Below are 15,637 nucleotides of genomic sequence, written 5' to 3'. Positions count from 1 at the left end.
CATTTGACAGTGTTTGAACAGTAAACCCCCATTTTCTCTACTCCTGCACCGCCCAGTTGAAACACAGTTCAGACAGGCCATGGCAGGGAGGAGGGCTGGCCTTGGAAAGCCCTGGACCAAAGAACCACAGCCAGTGCCAGGGCACTTCCTGGGAGCAGGGTCCATTTCTGCATGCTGGCCAGGGCAGGGAGCCGGGTCCCCCGAGCACCCTGGCAGAAGGGAGAGCCTTTCCCAATGGCGTCAGGCATTCGTAACCAGACGGGGCCAGGAGACAAGCTCACACCCTGCCCACGCGGTACACAGCCGCTGGCTCTGCCGGGTGCTAGAAAACAGGTCAGGGACCGTCCGTCCCCACCCCCGTCGAGGGAAGGTTCAAATAAGGCCTAGTCCTTTGAGAGCAGAGCTGGCGAGAGCTCAAACCCTCTCACCACACCCAGCACTGCGCCCGAGGCCCCATGCCAGACACAGACTTGGGTTCAGAGCAGCTTTGGTAGGCTCAGCCCTTCAGACAGCTGGAAAAACAAACCCAGGCTGCTCCGTGGCTGAGAGCCAGAGGAGCGCCTCACGCCCAGGGGAAGGGCAGGGCTCAGGAGAGGCAGCAGCACCCATGGGTAGAGCGCACTGGGCTGGGACTCAGGAGACCTGCGGTCTGAGCCCAGCTCTGCACAGGGATGCTGTGGGCCTTGGCCAAGTCACTTCCCCAGCACGTGCCTCAGTTTACCCTCCCACCCCTTGTCGAATAGGCTGCAAGCTCTCTCCCTTACTACGTGTATGTACTGTGCCCAGCAGAATGGGGTCCTGAGCTCACCTCTGAAATATTCATTGCTGGCAGGGCCACCGCCCCGAAGGCTGCCTGCCCCTTCCCGTTCTAAGCCCCTCGCTCCAGGGGCTGATCACATTGCTAGGTAACGACGTGGGATGAACTTTGCATGCTGGGTACCTGCCTCCTGCTGCGCTTTTTCTTTTTGGCAAACGAGCCAAAATGGTTCAGGCATTTCCAAGCGTGAGGCGAAGGGGGAAATGGGCTTTTTGACCAGCTGTCGTGTCCCTCTGCTTTGGAGGGGGGGTGGGGGGGGGGCGGGGGGGGGGGGGGGAGGCTTTTGCCATCCTTATGAAAATCTGGCCAAGCTCTAAGGCTTTGAACCAGCCCAGTTTGCATATGCTCCTTAGGAACTCCCTAGAGTTTAGCAGCTAAACTCATCGAGGATTCTGTCCCCACTGAGCCTGCTCCATCCTCTCACAGCTTCTAGTGCTGCCCAGACAGCACCTGGCCGTGCTCTACCCCATAGCTATGGGCCACTCAGCAGGACTGTCCCTGTAGTGGCTGCTCTGAGCTGGAGGGGGGCCAGGCCCTGGCAGGATCTGAGAGCAGCGAGCCTGTCTCTCCTGTGTACTCTGTGCCCTCCCCTGCTGGCACCCAGGCAGGGCTGGCTCTAGCGTTTTTGCCGCCCCAAGCAGGAAAAAAAAAAAAAAAGCCGCGATCGGCGGCAATTCGGCGGCAGGTCCTTCGCTCCGTGAGGGAGTGACGGCCCCGCTGCCGAATTGCCGGCGAATGTCCGGACGTGCCACCCCCCTCTTCATTGGCCGCCCCAGGCACCTGTTTGCTACACTGGTGCCTGGAGCCGGCCCTGCACCCAGGCAGCGGGGAGCAGGAAGGCACCTGATTCCAATGCAGAGGGGACAAAAGCCAGACCAGGGGGAGGGGAAGGAGGGAGACTGGGAGGGAGGCTGGGAGCCAATGAGGAAAACGGGGTGAGGGTGGGGAGGAATACTGGGCGCTGATACTGAGATCAGACAGGGAGTTGTGGGGGAGACTTGGCTGCATACGGAGACTGGGACTAGAAACGAGCAGGGAGAGACAGATCTGACAAGCAGCTGGGGTGCAGGAGAACTGGGACTGGCTGGGAGGTGGTGGAGAGAGACTGAGATTGGAAGAGGATCCCGGGGATGGATACGAGGGTTGGAAACCAGTGTGGGGCAGGCAAAGAGGCTAGGTAGATCAGCCAAAGAGTGGGAGGGGGGACTGTGACTGGCCGCACAAGGCCATTGGGACTAGGTGTGGAGAGGGGGAGAGACTGTGAGGGTGGGTGTAGTGCGCCAGCCTCCTCCCATGCCCACCTCGTAGCCTAGGATTATGGTCCAAGTAGCCTGCCTCAATTCCCCTTCTTGGAGTGTTAAAATAAAATTTCACTCTGGATTTTTTCTTGGTCAAAAATACTCCTCCTTCGGGCACGGATTTAGTAATACAAGCCACACTGCCAATAGCCCTCAAAATACCAGTATCAGGTCCTAAGTCCGCACATGGTTTCTCTTCCCCTTCCTGGGCCTTCATGCCTGGGGCCTTTGCAGTCTCGCCCCTGCTTGGCCTGGGACAACTCCCCTGATCCCAGGGTCCACCCTGCAAGAGCCCTTCCTCATCTGCCCCAGCCCCCTCCATTGCAGCCACCTGCTGCCTGTTGAAGGGCAGTCCCTGATTCAACGCAGGCTACCTTTGTCTGTAATCCTAGTAGGCTCGCCCCAGCCCTCCAGCCTATAAGGGGTGAGCCAGCCTCTTACGGGGGCAACTGGGAACTGGCCAGCAAGCCAGGAGAGGGAGACTAGGACCAGCTGGGCCAATGAACTAAGGCTGTGGAAGAAGGAAGAGCAGGAAGGGGATGGGGCAGGAGCCAGGCTTTGGGGTGAAGGTGGGTGGAACAGGTACAAGCTGTGCTCACTAGAGACCACTCCCCTCCTAATCCTTGAGTCTCACCCGTCCTCTACTGTCAGCAAGTGTCTGTGAAACCCACCAGCAAAAAAGTGGTCTAATCCCCCCCTAGTGCTGGTCCGCATGGAGGATGACAACCTACTACTGCTAGCAGTGACTGTTAGCTCAAGTGGCCGAGGTCAGTGGGGTGGATCTAAAGGGTCCAAGCCCTGCTGGTGACCCACGGGGGGTCAGTACGATTCCACAGAATGGAATTGCTGTGTTTCAGTGATGAGCATCCTAGAAAAGCTCATAAGGAAATGAATCATTCTGGCTTCAGCGCAGGGGTTGAATAGTGGCCGGGTCACACAGGGCACAGTGAGACTGGCTGCTCGTTAGGTGAGTGCCACCCATCCATCCTGTGCACTGAAGGGGACAAAGCCCTGTGGAAAAGAGAGCACATGAGCATGCAAGTAAAGACTGTCATGCAGGTGCCCAAAGGGGCCGAGTTAAGGGTGCACAGGGAACTTAATACTGGCATTTCCTCACTTCTGAGTGCTTGACTTGCAAACTGAGCGAGTCTGTACATACGATACACGGCCAGCGTACAGCACAATGCAGGCAGACTAGTCCGGAGAGCCCTTGGCGTGACACTTGGACAGCTACCGGCTGCAGGGAGAAGTCATTCCAGACTGACATATTGACTATGTGCTTGCCTATCTCAGCCTCGCAAGAGCTGGGGCCCCCTTCCAGTGCCTGTGGGAGCAGGGAGGCTCCACCCCACGAGATTCTCCGCATTGGCTCCGGACCAGGCTCATGGATCCCAGGGCCAGACGGGCCCACTGGGGTCAGCCATCGGCCTTCTCGAGCTGAACTCCTGCCTGAACTAGAGCAGAGTTTTAGAGAAACAGCCCAGGCTGATGGTGAATCCTCCCGCCCCACAACGGATCCCGGTGGGAAGTTCTTCCCTGCTCTCAAACATCTGAATGGGCCTAGCTTCAACTCGTATAAACCCTGCTCAGCGCTCTGGTCCCGATGCAGGTACTTACAGACTGTGATCAAGTCACCCATAACCATCTCTTCTGTTAGCCAACAGACTGAGCTCCTCATGTTCTGTCCGGGCCCCCCGGGTGCCGTGGGGTGCTGGCTGGTTTCCCATGCATCTAGCCCTTCCGCTGAATTCAGCCAACTCATCCTGGCAGTAAGTCCCGATTTTGACTCCCATTAAGCCCCTGCTGCATTTGCCGTACAGCTGGATGTCATGTGGCCAGCTCAGGTGGTGTGTCAGGGTTAGCGGGGAGGCTCCTGGGTCAGGGACGCCAAGGACAAGGAGCAGGCAGCGAGCACCCTCCCACCAAGCCTGCTCAAGGCAAGCAAGAGCTCAGGCTGACCTCACCTCTTGGAGCACAGGGCAGGGGACGCATGGGCTGGACAGCCCCACACACTGGCTGAAGGGTCCACCCAGTCCCTCCAGCCATAGTCCAGGAGGTCTCTGAAGCTGGTGGGACCAGCCAGGCCCATCCTTAGCAACGGCTGCGGTGACCCCCTGCGCTCAGGAAGCAGCAGGAGGCTGTGCCAGGCTGGCATCAGTACTAGCAGCTGGCTCCGGCGGGGGCGTGGGATCAGAACCTGGGCAGGGCCCAGCTAACAGGGCCATGGAGCCCAGCGTCAGGTGCACTGTGTCCACGAGGGGTCAAGAAGCTGCCCGGGCCCTTGTCTGGGCCCAGCGTGGCCGCCCCCAGCCAATCAGCTGCCACACACAGTGGTTTGAGCTGGATTTATTTCAGGTTCGCGCTGCCAGCCTCCCCCAGCAGCACGTATGAGTGTGAAACCAACCAATCAATGCACAACAAAACACACAGTGACCCCGCTGCTGCCCCTCTCTGCTCAGCCCAGGGCCGAGGGCCGGACTAACACCTGGTGGCCACCGGCTCAGCAGCAGCGCGGTGGGCGCTGACCAACACGAAGGGGCTGCCCACCACGGGCACGCGGCTGGGCAGATACGAAGGAGAGTCCTACAGGATCCCAGCTTTGCTTGCGGGCACCACCAGTCTCTGTTCCTGGGCATGCACACACACAGCCCTGCTCTGAGCAGGGCAAGGGCCCCCCACCGGCTGCAGCACACACCCTCCCTCAGCAGGCAAGACACGGAGGAATGCTCAGTGCCCCAGGAAGTGCCACACCAACCATCGCCCAAGAGACCTCTTTCAACCACAGCCACACACAGGTGCCTGGCCCAGCACTGCAAACTCAAGTCAGGCCTGACACCTCGAGCCCAGGCTGGCACCCTGGCACAAGCACCCAGCCTGGCCAGCCCGCCCCCATGTGCCCAGCCACACTCAGTGCACAATGGCACACTGCCCCCTGCAGGCGTGAGATGGACCCCGGCCAGCCATTTGGCACATGCTGGTTTTCCCGGGGCTGGGCGTGGAGCAGGTCTCCTCTTCGGGTCCAGCGCAGCTCTACGGCGCCCAGTGCGTCAGGCTGTGCATTCATCTCCTTCAGCCAGAACTGCCATCGAAAGCGGGGCCAGCACGGGGCTGCGCTGCACTCATTCTGCCCGCCGGATGAACCACAGCTCATTGCGCCGCTGAGGGACGCTGGGGTTCTCGTAGGCAGCCACCATGTAGCTTTCCCGCAGCACGGTGTCTGTGGAGCCCAGCAGCTCCCAGAGAAGGCGGATCTCCCGGAGGATCGTCTCCTCCGTCGTCACCCCGTAGAAAACCCTGGAATAAAGAGAGTGGCCACAGCCACCGGAGAACAGTTAGCTGGCAAGCTCCCCTGCCCCCAGTGCGCCACCTCCCCTCCCCCTCCGAGACGTTTCCTCCCCCCTTGGGGCTGTTCCCCTGGCCGGCAGCAATGGCAGGGGCTCACCTGGTCAGGACGCGGAGCGGCTGTCTCTCCACAATGCGGATGTCAGGGTCCGTGGGGAGAGGGGGGTCGGGCTGGAACTCCCCTGGGAGGTAATAGGTAGTGGTGACGTCCCGCAGCAACTCGGTGCCCTCCTCACTCAGACGGATCTCATTCACCACAGGCACCGTCATGCCCAGGTAGCGGCCTGCAGGGAGGCAGGCACAGGCGGGCAGTGAGAGGGCGCCCGAGGGGCGGAGCCAGCCCCCCGCCCCTCACCTGCCAGCACACACCTGTGGAGTTCTCCTTGCAGATGTAGCGCATGAGTTTCATGAAGCCCATGGAGATGCTCTGTTCGTACATCGGCTCCCCATTGGTGACGCAGGCCCATTTCCCCGCTGGGTACAGCCGCTCCTCACACTGAGACAGGCAGGGAGACAAGCCGGTCAGAGCCCAGAACAGGGCAGGAGGCTGCCTGCTGACAACACCCCACCCCTACGGTCACTGCCCACCCCCCACGGCCAGTTGCCAGGCGGGGGCAGAAAGCTCCTCTGGCCGCTAGTACTGTTGGCAAAAAGATGGGGGACACATCCCAGCCGCGTGTGGCCAAATGCAAGCAACGGAGTGGCACACCCAGGAGCATGGGCCTTAAAGCTGAGAAGTCCCGCTGCTGGAGGACACGGGGCTTGTAAGGGGTCAGGCTAGGGGGTACTCTGGGGTGTAAAAGTTACCTGGACACATGCTCTGCATGCTGCACTGGGCTTCCTACCCATTCCCAGTCCCTGTTCTATACAGACAGGAGAAGCTACAGCCGGGCGTAGCGGGGACCCTGTGATACAGGACACCCTTGGCATTCAGCTGCCCCCAGCAGCTTTTCCTAGATACACTGCAGCCTCAGCTTCCCCCCGGCTGCACTGTGGGGGGGACACAACACCGGGCAAGCCCACGCTGTCCTTCACGCCAGGGGCCAGGAAGAGGTGACCCCACTCAATGGAAGGCAAAGCAATGGCTTCCCAGCTCACACTGCCAAGGCACACACTGGAAAGCCAATGGGGCAGCTGGCAGCTTCACAGATCCTGGTCTCATCTCCAAGGTGCTGCAAACGTGGTCTTGCCCGGCAGGGAACCGAGCGCCAGAGGAGCCCCCCTTGTGGAGGGGAGGCTGTGGTGAGCAGGCAGCAGGCTGGGCCTGGCAGGGCTGGGAAGAACCAGTGCTGCAGGCCACATGCTTCAGTGTTTAGGATCAGTTTGCTCAGAAGTGCTTTCAGGGAGCTGCTGCTCACTAGATCCCACTGGCCTTGCCTGGAGGGAACGACCTGCAGGACCGTGCTCAGTCAGACCTGCTACGGTGCCCACCATTGATTCAGTGCTGGGTGTCAGCCCCGTGTGAGAGAGAAACCAACGTTTCCCCGACCAGAGGGAGAGGGCAGCCGGCCGCCACCTGGAGAGACCAGATGCTGGGAGAGGTGCAGCTAGCCTGGGCACTGTGACAAGCTGCCCACCCCAAGCCAGAGCCACTGGCACCCGCTTCCTGGCTCAGAAACAGATGCTAGCTGCAGCAGGAGGTCAGGAGCGCAGAGAGCTACAGGAGTCAGATGGACCTTCCAGAACAGGACTCAGGTGGAGCAGATTCTGGTCGAGGGTAAAACCTGCCTCAGAAGCGCTAGGCTGAGGGTCAGTACGGTCACTAGGAAACGTGGTAGAAAACTCAAAGCCCATCCCGCTACACAGCCAGAATGGCGAGAATCAATTAGCACTCAACAGCACTGGGCTCAGCCGAACCACGCAGAGCCGGGCACTTAAAGCTCAGCAGTGCTGGCTCCTTGGCAGCTAGCCGGCCTGGAGGGGCCAGGGGCCCACACCCACTCTGGCTAGGGCTTCTGCACAAGTAATAGAAACTGAACCAAAGAGCTTTGGGGTGGTCAAAGAACAGACCAGGGGAGGGAGGCAGGGGCTGCTGGGGGGCAGAGTGAACCTCGGGGATAAGGCAGGTAAGGAGATCTGCACACAGACACTCATTGGGTGATGGCCCTTTTCCCTGGGGAAGCTCCGGTCCTGCTGTGGGGAACACACACTACTGGTCACAGCCCCGCCCCGGGAAGGCTGGCAGGACCCGAACCCAGTCAGGCCTGGAACCCGGGACCTGGACTCAGTGTGGGAGAACGGCAGGATTCCACCTTGCGTGAGGAGGCAGTGCAGGGTCTGTCAGCTGTGTGGGGCACTCGGCGACCAGCAAGGGCTCGACCGTGCAGCTGGCCTGCATGAGGACTAGAGAGACCTGCTGGAACGAGGAGCGCTCTAGGTCAGCTTTGGGCGCCAGTGCCCTAGAGATCCCAGTGCTGCTCATGGTGGGCACTGTGCCACTCTGGTCAGCAACTTCTGCCAGCTGATGGGGCATGGCCATTGGCGCCGCACTTGATTGATGTGGACAGACTTTAATGCTACTTACACTGGGCACAGAATCACCTTGGCGCTTGGATCTCCAGACTTAACAGTGCCAGGCCCTTGGCCCCTGACTCGGTCAGGCCAGAGGGGTTCTGGGGTCACAGTGCCACTTATGCCAATGGAACCCTTGAAAGGGTTAACTCCTGCTGGGTTCCCTTGGGCCTATGGGCAGGGGCACTGAGGCAGGGCTGCTGGAAGAGGGGGCCTTGCCCCATTCAGAGGCAGAGGCCTGGAGTCAGCCAACTCTAGGTGGCACAGGTGAGCGAGGATCAGCCGATTCCCCCTATAAAGAGCAGGGGGAAGGGAGAACCCAGCTGGCAAGCTTGGGCATGTGGCTCATAGAAGAACCCTTCCAGCTGGGGTTTTCTGTTGGGGAGGAGGCCAAGCAGGCAGGCCAGGCCTGGCATCTTCTCCAGCAGCGGACAGCACCCAGGGCAGAGGCGCTGTGCCTAGCGTAAGGCTGGGGCGGGGGGGAGGGGGGGAGAGACTTGGCGTTTACTTGTCAATGTCACGTCACGAGACCTCAGTGAAGGGGCTTTAGTGGATAGAAAAGCCTGGGTGGAGTTTCTTTAAGAAGTAACTGAGCCAGGCCACTGAAGAGTGACCTCAGGCCATGGGAGGGTGCTTGGGAGGACCCTGCCAACAGCCATGGTGACACCTGACGGGGTGGGAGGGCTCCGGAATGAAGCCAGAGAAGGGCAGTAGGGCATGGATGTGTCTGTAGGGTGAAGCTCTTGGTGTTCTCTTTACACTTGCGGTGGTTACTGTCAGACAGCAGGCTAGCAGATGTTCCCCCTCGCCTCGGTTATCGATGGAGCACGCCTGGCTGCGAGCTGCGGGGCCTGGAAGAGGCTCCCCACCCAGGGGCGAGGAAGAGATCAGAACTCTGTCCTGGAGAGTACGGCTGAGGGGGGGTTAACTGAAGCAGTCAGCAGTGCTGGCTCCTCTGCAGGTCCTCAGTGCCCCGTGGGTCGAGCCCAGGGCCACTCTAACTAGGGATTCTCCATGGTGCCAGACCCCTGGCACTGACTCGTGACCCCAGCAAGTCTTGGGGCCTTGGTGCACATTTGCTAGGCATGGAGCCGCTGGGGCTAGCGGCTCTACACGTGCTGCTGGACTTACACAAGCTAGGACCTAGTTACTAGGCCTAAACAGCCTCCCTGATCAGCAAGGGCTTAGGCAGCCTTCCCACCTCTGCAGGGCTGGAGAAGCTGACCGACCCCAAACCAGGCCAGCCCAACAGGACACCAGCAGGGAAGCACCAAGGACAGAGCATGATCCCAGCCTGCTGCGCCCTCAGTGGTCATAAGGAGCTGGAGGGTGGCTGGGGCCACTGCTCCCCTTGCAGAGCCCTGCTCTGGGGGGAGGGAGGGCAGGCTGGCTGGCCTGAAGGCCAGGGCTCTCCGCGGGAGTCAGGAAGCTAGCAAGCAACCCACACAGGAAAGCCCCCAGAAGCGACACTGACTTCTAGAGACTACGCAGCACTCTCCTGCGTGGAGCAGAGGGGAGGAGCCGGAAAGAGAAGCCCAGGCGGGCATAGAGGCAATGCTGGAGGTCAGCAGGTTGCTGGAAGGGTCTCTGAGGACGAGAGGAACAGAGTGAGCACCTACTGGGGCTAGAACAGGGCTGGGTGGCTTGCCCAACACTCCCCATACGATGCTAGTGAACAATAAGAGGATGGGGGGAGGAGGAGGGTGGGCCTGTCATCTTTGGGCATGTGCCAGACGGCCGGGGCATGGAAAGGAAGAGAACTCCTGCAGCCGTGCTCAGGGGACTCAGGCCAGCAGGACACCAGGCGCCGCAGGGCTGGAGGACTCTACCCGGAGCAGGACACACAGAGGGAACGTGTGAAGAACACACCCCTCGCATACACCAGAGAGAGACAGGAAGAGGCAGAGGCTAAAACACCAGGTGACCCAATGGGCCAGGGAGTGAATGCCAAGGTGCCCTTACCTGAGCTGGGCTCCTCCAGTCCCGCCCCAGCAGCCTAGGTGACAGGATGATCTTACCCCGTTCGCAGCATCTCCCTCCCCCTCTTCCTGTCTGTTCGCACACTTGCTACGTCTTGGCTTCCATTAGACCCGGAGCTCTGCGGAGCAGGAACCTTCTCTCACTCTGTGATCGGGCATCGTTAGGGTACATGATGGGCAGGGCTGTGCACGTCTGGTGAAGAGAGCTCTGCCGTCGCCATGGTAACTCCACCTCTGCAAGAGGCGAGGGCTGTCCACACCAGCGCCTGGGTGGGGATCGCTGACGTCGCTCGGGGTGAGATCCCCCAATTGGATTGAAGCAAAGCACTAGTGGGGCATTATGGATCCTGGGGGGCCTGGGCTGGAGACGAGGGCGCAGGACCAGGGCAGGGACAGGATCTGGGCTGTGGTTGTTTGCAAGGCCGGGGACCCACTGTACAGAGACACAGGGCCCCGCACGCTTCCCAGGACACGGGCTGCGGGTGTGAAATCTGCCTGTGCCCAGAGGAAGGGGCCTCACCTTCTCATGCTGCAGCAGGGTGACATAGGGCACCGGCTCACGCACCTGGCTGTGCTGCGTCATCTGCACGATGGGACCCGCCATCTCTGCAAAACCAAACAGACAGGAGAAAATGGGCCCGGACGGCAAGCAGGGCGGGGAGAAATGCACAGTTCAGAGCATCAGGGACCACGCAGCCCCAATACCAAATTCTGGGAAGTGTGTCCGTGCTGCACGCTGGCTGCGACTGGCCACATCCCCAGCTCAGGAAACGGGCCGGCCTGTTCCCGTAGCAGCGCAGCTTGCTCGCCCCCTCGCACCGTTCTGTGGTAACCCCATGCTGGATCCAGGCGCTTCTGAAAAACACACCTGCTCAGAGGTGCTTCCTAGGGCTCCCCCGCCCCGAGAAGGGCGTACCCGGAGGAATGACTATCGCCGACATACAGGACTAGCCTGCTGCAGCTGCTCCTGGGGCATGCCCCCCCGGGCTGTTTAGACTGGCAGCCCTTTGGGGAAGGAATCCTGGCTCCCGATCGGTATGCAGAGCGCCTAGCACAGTCAGCACGCTCTGCCACTGTAATGCGAGACCGTTGGGCCAACAGGGCCCAGCTATCACTGCTCTGCGTATCTTAGCTGTAGCCAGGCACAGCATTAGCAGAGCGCTCCCCTCCATGGTCCACGACCATGCTCCGTGGCACAGAAGCACGTTTCAGATCAAGAGTCCGACAGCTGGTTTTCCCTTTATTCTTACATCTTAGAACGGCTGTTACACTGGCTGTACTAACCAGAGCTCAACGGTCAAAGCCAGAGGTCAGTGGGCACATGCTCAGCAAGCAGAGAGTTACCTGGCGGGAAGGCAGGTTGATAAAGCACATGTGGGCAGGGTGCCTTCACACTCTATTGGCCCTGCCGTCCCCTCCATATGTGAGTGACAGACATCGGCCCCTCTGAATTGGGCCCCAAGCGTCTGTTTGCTGAGGGGTTACTGGGCAGGCTGTGTCACTTATTTCTCCAAGGAGCCAGTGGTTTAATAGGAATCAGCTGAACAGGTCTGCTCCGGCCACTGCTCTCCCCACTGCGTGGAAGGCAGAGGACTGAATCATTTCCTTGAGGGGCTCTCGTGGGAGACGCTGCACGCTCAGCTCTGACTCACCCTCAGGGTATGTCTATGCTACAAAATTAAGTCGACCTAACTTCCATGGACATACAGCCGCCACAGTAATTACAGTGCTCATGCAGGTCTGCACTTCGCTCCTTGTGTCAGTGGTGTGCGCCCTCACCCGGAGCGTTTGCGGCGATTGGTCTGTCAGTGTGGGGCATCGTGGGATGGCGCCTGGAAGCCAGTAACAGTCGACGTAACCAACACAGAGTCAGGCCAAGGGACAGAAGCAAGGTGTAGGGGCAGGACCAGAGATGGCACAAGGATCAGGAACGAAGCTAGAGTGAGGCAGGAACCTGGAACAGGATGGGAGCAGGACGGATGCCGATCGCAGGAGACAGGCAAGGAACGGGATCCGATGCACCAGCAAGAGACTTTACACAGTTGCTCGGACCCCGCTCCTTACCTGTCTCCTTCAATCTGCATCCAGCCCTGTGCCTGCTCTGCTCCCTGTCTCGCCTCCGTCCCTGCTCCCAGGTCCTGGCTTCGTGCTGCTCTGTGCCTGAACCTCGCCTCTTCTCTGGTTCCTGCCCCGACACCATCACTCCTGACCACTGGCTCCAGCTCTGAGCCAACTCCAATGCTGACTCTTGGCTTGACTCATGCTCAGACCATGAGCCAAGACCGCCCACATCCCGGTTCGTAACAGCTGCTTGGACAACCCACCCCGGGTCACTTCCTGGCTGAAATAATGGGTGCAAGCCAACGGGGCGACCCAGGCCTTGGGCGTCCGATAGGACTTCCTGGGGGGCCTGACCTGCCAAGATTAGGGAGGTGCTGCTTCATCTGTCTCCCTTGGTGGTGACAAGGGAGTATCCGAGACTTAGGGCTCCCAGAGCCCCAGGTTCTAGACCTGCTGAAACGAAGGACCTGACTCAGCTCCTTGCATGCATGCTAGTCTCTCGGGCCATAGAAACCCTGTCAGTGTTGCTAAGCCCGATAAAGGAACTGCTAGTGTCGTACTTCCTGGGCCACTGGGCTTGGAGCACTGCCTTTGGAGGGTCAGCTCCTCCCAGTGGAGCCGCCAGGAATGGGCCACACAGAGGCTGCAGGTGGAGAAGGCTCCACGTGGAGAAGGCTCCACCTCGGCAAGGCGTTGGAATTTCTAACTGTGGGGGTGGGGAAGGAACCCAGCCTTGCTCTCACCTTGAGGAAGAGTCACTTGATGGGTGCTGGCCACTGTTTCCCAATGAGAGAACAGCCTGTTCTGTTCTTCCCCATCCATTGGCTCCTCATCTTCATCAAGGGACTCATCATCCAATCCATTGAGGTCCTCCAGGGTAATGCGAGCCATGCCAACGCCACAATTCCTGCTGCAGGGGGAGAAAAGAAAAAAGCAGAGCGTTTAGTGCAACCCTGAGAGCCCGCAGGAAGAGAGGGGGCAGCGTGTGCTCTAGATGCGAGAGAACTGCAGGCTTGGAGTGGTACATGCCAATACAAACAAGTCTGGGGTGAAGCGATGTTGCTTCTAAGCAGCTGGTGCTGTTATGGGGAGTGGCATCTGACCAAAGGCAGCCTGCTTTTTCTGATCTGTAAAACAGCTACAGTACACACTACATCTATCATTGTAACAATGCGATGTATTTTTATTATTGCTGCTACAGTAATACTGTAGTACACCTCCTGTCCTTCATGTTGCCTATCATATTGTATCAAGAAAGCAATATTGAGTTAATGTTATAAAAGTATCAAGTTTTATTTTTGTTTTAAGATCAAACATCAACCATGACAAACAGCCTTTTGCTCTTGTAAACATTTTTTGTACTCGCACTTAACTGGGATACTTTGTACACATTGTAAGTCACTGATAAGGACATCTGCTAAGCAAATAAATAAATAACCAACCAACCTAAAAGTATTATTCCACACTACAGTGTTTTCTATTTATACAGTGAGGATCAACTTGTACATTAATTAAGCACGGACAAACTCACTCACTTCGGCTGAAAGAACATTGAGAAGAAGCAGAAGCAAATTAACAAACCCAGTTTTGTTTCGAAGACGGGACTCCACGTCCTGCAGACCCTGCCACCAAGTCCCGCTACCCGGGAAAAGTGCCAGAGCGTGTGCAAAGCCTTCAACCGCTCGGCGTTTGTCGGACGTGGAACTTCATCAAAATCGCTCGTCCTCACTCCCTGGATTAGAATATGTTTCATCAACACAAGCTTGTATCTCTGGCCTTGCAGCAGCTGCAGCTCAGTAATTCCTCATCGGGCAGCTCTCCGAACGGGAGCAAATCCTCATCCCCCGCAGCTGCTAAGTCCTCTTTTTCCATGTTGACTGGAAGGGGAACATTGTTCAGGGGGGTCACTCCCATCCACGTTGGCACCGACAAGCACAGTTCCCCTGTGTCCTTTAAAGCTTTCCCTCCTCCTAGCTTTTCATTGTTTTCGACCTGTCCTCTGTCAGAGCCCTTTGAAATAAAGTCCCGTTTAGTCAGCATTGTAGACATCAGCTTGGAAAATGGGAGGAAGTTTTTCACGCTGCCCCTGCTGGTTTGTCCGCTGGCTGTTTCTCACCATGCCCGTTTTTGTAAGCAACATTGAAGCATTTCTTCCATCTGGTAAACCGACTGTCACTTGCCTTAAGATCATTCAACCCCAGGGAAGCAGCAAGCTGAAGGGGTTTGTCCTCGATTGCGGGTCCAGCAGGTAGTCCTCCCTGCGCCATCTTCTCCTTGAACCATATAACGAGAGTAGTCGACAGCAGCCGTGTTTCCCTTCATGCCCACGCTTCCAGCTGCTATTTGACTGTCCGTCTTCGTGCTTATCCTTCTGCTTCCACATTCCACATACAGCCAACCTGGGCAACTCCCACTTGGCTGCAACTTGGCTTTGCGGAGCCCCCAGAGCGCCACAGTCGTGGATAATCTGTACTTTTTCTTTCGGTGAGAAATTGCTTGGCATTTTGTCTGGGTTTGCCACAAAAAACTGATGCAAATAAGCGGAGGATGTGACATCACAATGTCATAAATGTTGCTCTAATGCAGCGGCTACATTGCTGTTACCGAGTGGACAATTCACAGCAGGGAAAGTATTCCCAGGGGAAATGTTGCAGGTAAGCGGTGGGTGCTCTTGCAAAGTGTTGCTGCCAGCAAGCGACTACTGCATCTCCAGCACAGAAGTATCGGAGCGCTTCACAAACATTAGGTTTACCTTCCTCATTCTCCTGTGGGGCAGAGGCTGGCGCCCCATTTAACAGGTGGGACGCTGAGACAGAGTGACTGTCCCAAGCTCACACAGTGAGTCTTGATCTCCTGGCTCCCAACTCCCCTCAGTGAGCTGGGATTAGGACTCAATGCAGCTGATCCGGAAACAAACTGTAAATATTTAGACATTTGGCCTAATCAAATCATAGCAACAGGTTTTAAAGGCCAACCCCTTTTAAACAAACAGCCCAAGGCAACACTGAATTACTTGTATTAAGCAACCATCTCTGTAAGATGACCTGAGACCATCCTGAACTGAACATGATATATGCCATCATGTGCCAGCAATGCCCCTCTGCCATGTACCTTGGCCAAACCGGACAGTCTCTACGCAACAGAATAAATGGACACAAATCTGACGTCAGGAATCATAACATTCAAAAACCAGTAGGAGAACACTTCAACCGCTCTGGTCACTCAGTAACAGACCTCAAAGTGGCAATTCTTCAACAAAAAAACTTCAAAAACAGACTCCAATGTGAAGCTGCAGAACTGGAATTAATTTGCAAACTAGATACCATCAGATTAGGCCTGAATAAAGACTGGGAGTGGTTGGGTCATTACAAAACCTAAACTTAATTTCCCCAATGCTAATTTCCTCCTACTGTTACTCACACCTTCTTGTCAACTGTCTGTAATGGGCCTCTCACCAACCACTTCAAAAGTTATTTCTCCTCCCTTGGTATCCTGCTGTTAATTGATTTATCTCATTAGACTGACTTAACACTGGGTAAAGCACCCACATCCTTTCACGTATTTATACCTGCTCCTGTATTTTTCACTTCATGCATCTGATGAAGTGGGTTCTAGCCCACGAAAGCTTA

General features: G+C 57.5%; 1 protein-coding gene across 1 annotated transcript; it reads right to left on the bottom strand.

The window, feature by feature from the left end:
- Window positions 1-4,460: 4,460 nt before the first annotated feature.
- Window positions 4,461-14,657, bottom strand: LOC112116457 (heme-binding protein 1-like). Its single transcript, XM_026653212.2, has 6 exons — window positions 13,590-14,657; window positions 12,752-12,918; window positions 10,468-10,553; window positions 5,827-5,953; window positions 5,558-5,741; window positions 4,461-5,409 (listed from the first exon to the last, which is right to left on the bottom strand). Exons 2-6 carry the CDS (start codon window positions 12,897-12,899, stop codon window positions 5,235-5,237), a joined length of 720 nt encoding a protein of 239 aa, XP_026508997.1. The 5' UTR covers window positions 12,900-12,918; window positions 13,590-14,657; the 3' UTR covers window positions 4,461-5,234.
- Window positions 14,658-15,637: the final 980 nt, after the last annotated feature.

Source organism: Terrapene carolina, unplaced genomic scaffold, assembly GCF_002925995.2.
Source record: "Terrapene carolina triunguis isolate 2854851 unplaced genomic scaffold, T_m_triunguis-2.0 Scaffold132, whole genome shotgun sequence".
In the NCBI taxonomy this organism is placed as follows: Eukaryota; Metazoa; Chordata; order Testudines; family Emydidae; genus Terrapene; species Terrapene triunguis.
This window is presented reverse-complemented; position numbering and strand designations above follow the sequence as displayed.

Bases quoted from the DNA above. Each gene is read 5' to 3' on its own strand.
- LOC112116457 (XM_026653212.2), bottom strand. From the start codon at position 12,899: ATGGCTCGCATTACCCTGGAGGACCTCAATGGATTGGATGATGAGTCC. The intron at 10,554-12,751 runs GTGAGAGCAAGG...TTGGTTTTGCAG, and splicing joins TCAAGTGACTCTTCCTCAAG to AGATGGCGGGTCCCATCGTG. The intron at 5,410-5,557 runs GTGAGCCCCTGC...TCTTTATTCCAG, and splicing joins CCGCTCCGCGTCCTGACCAG to GGTTTTCTACGGGGTGACGA.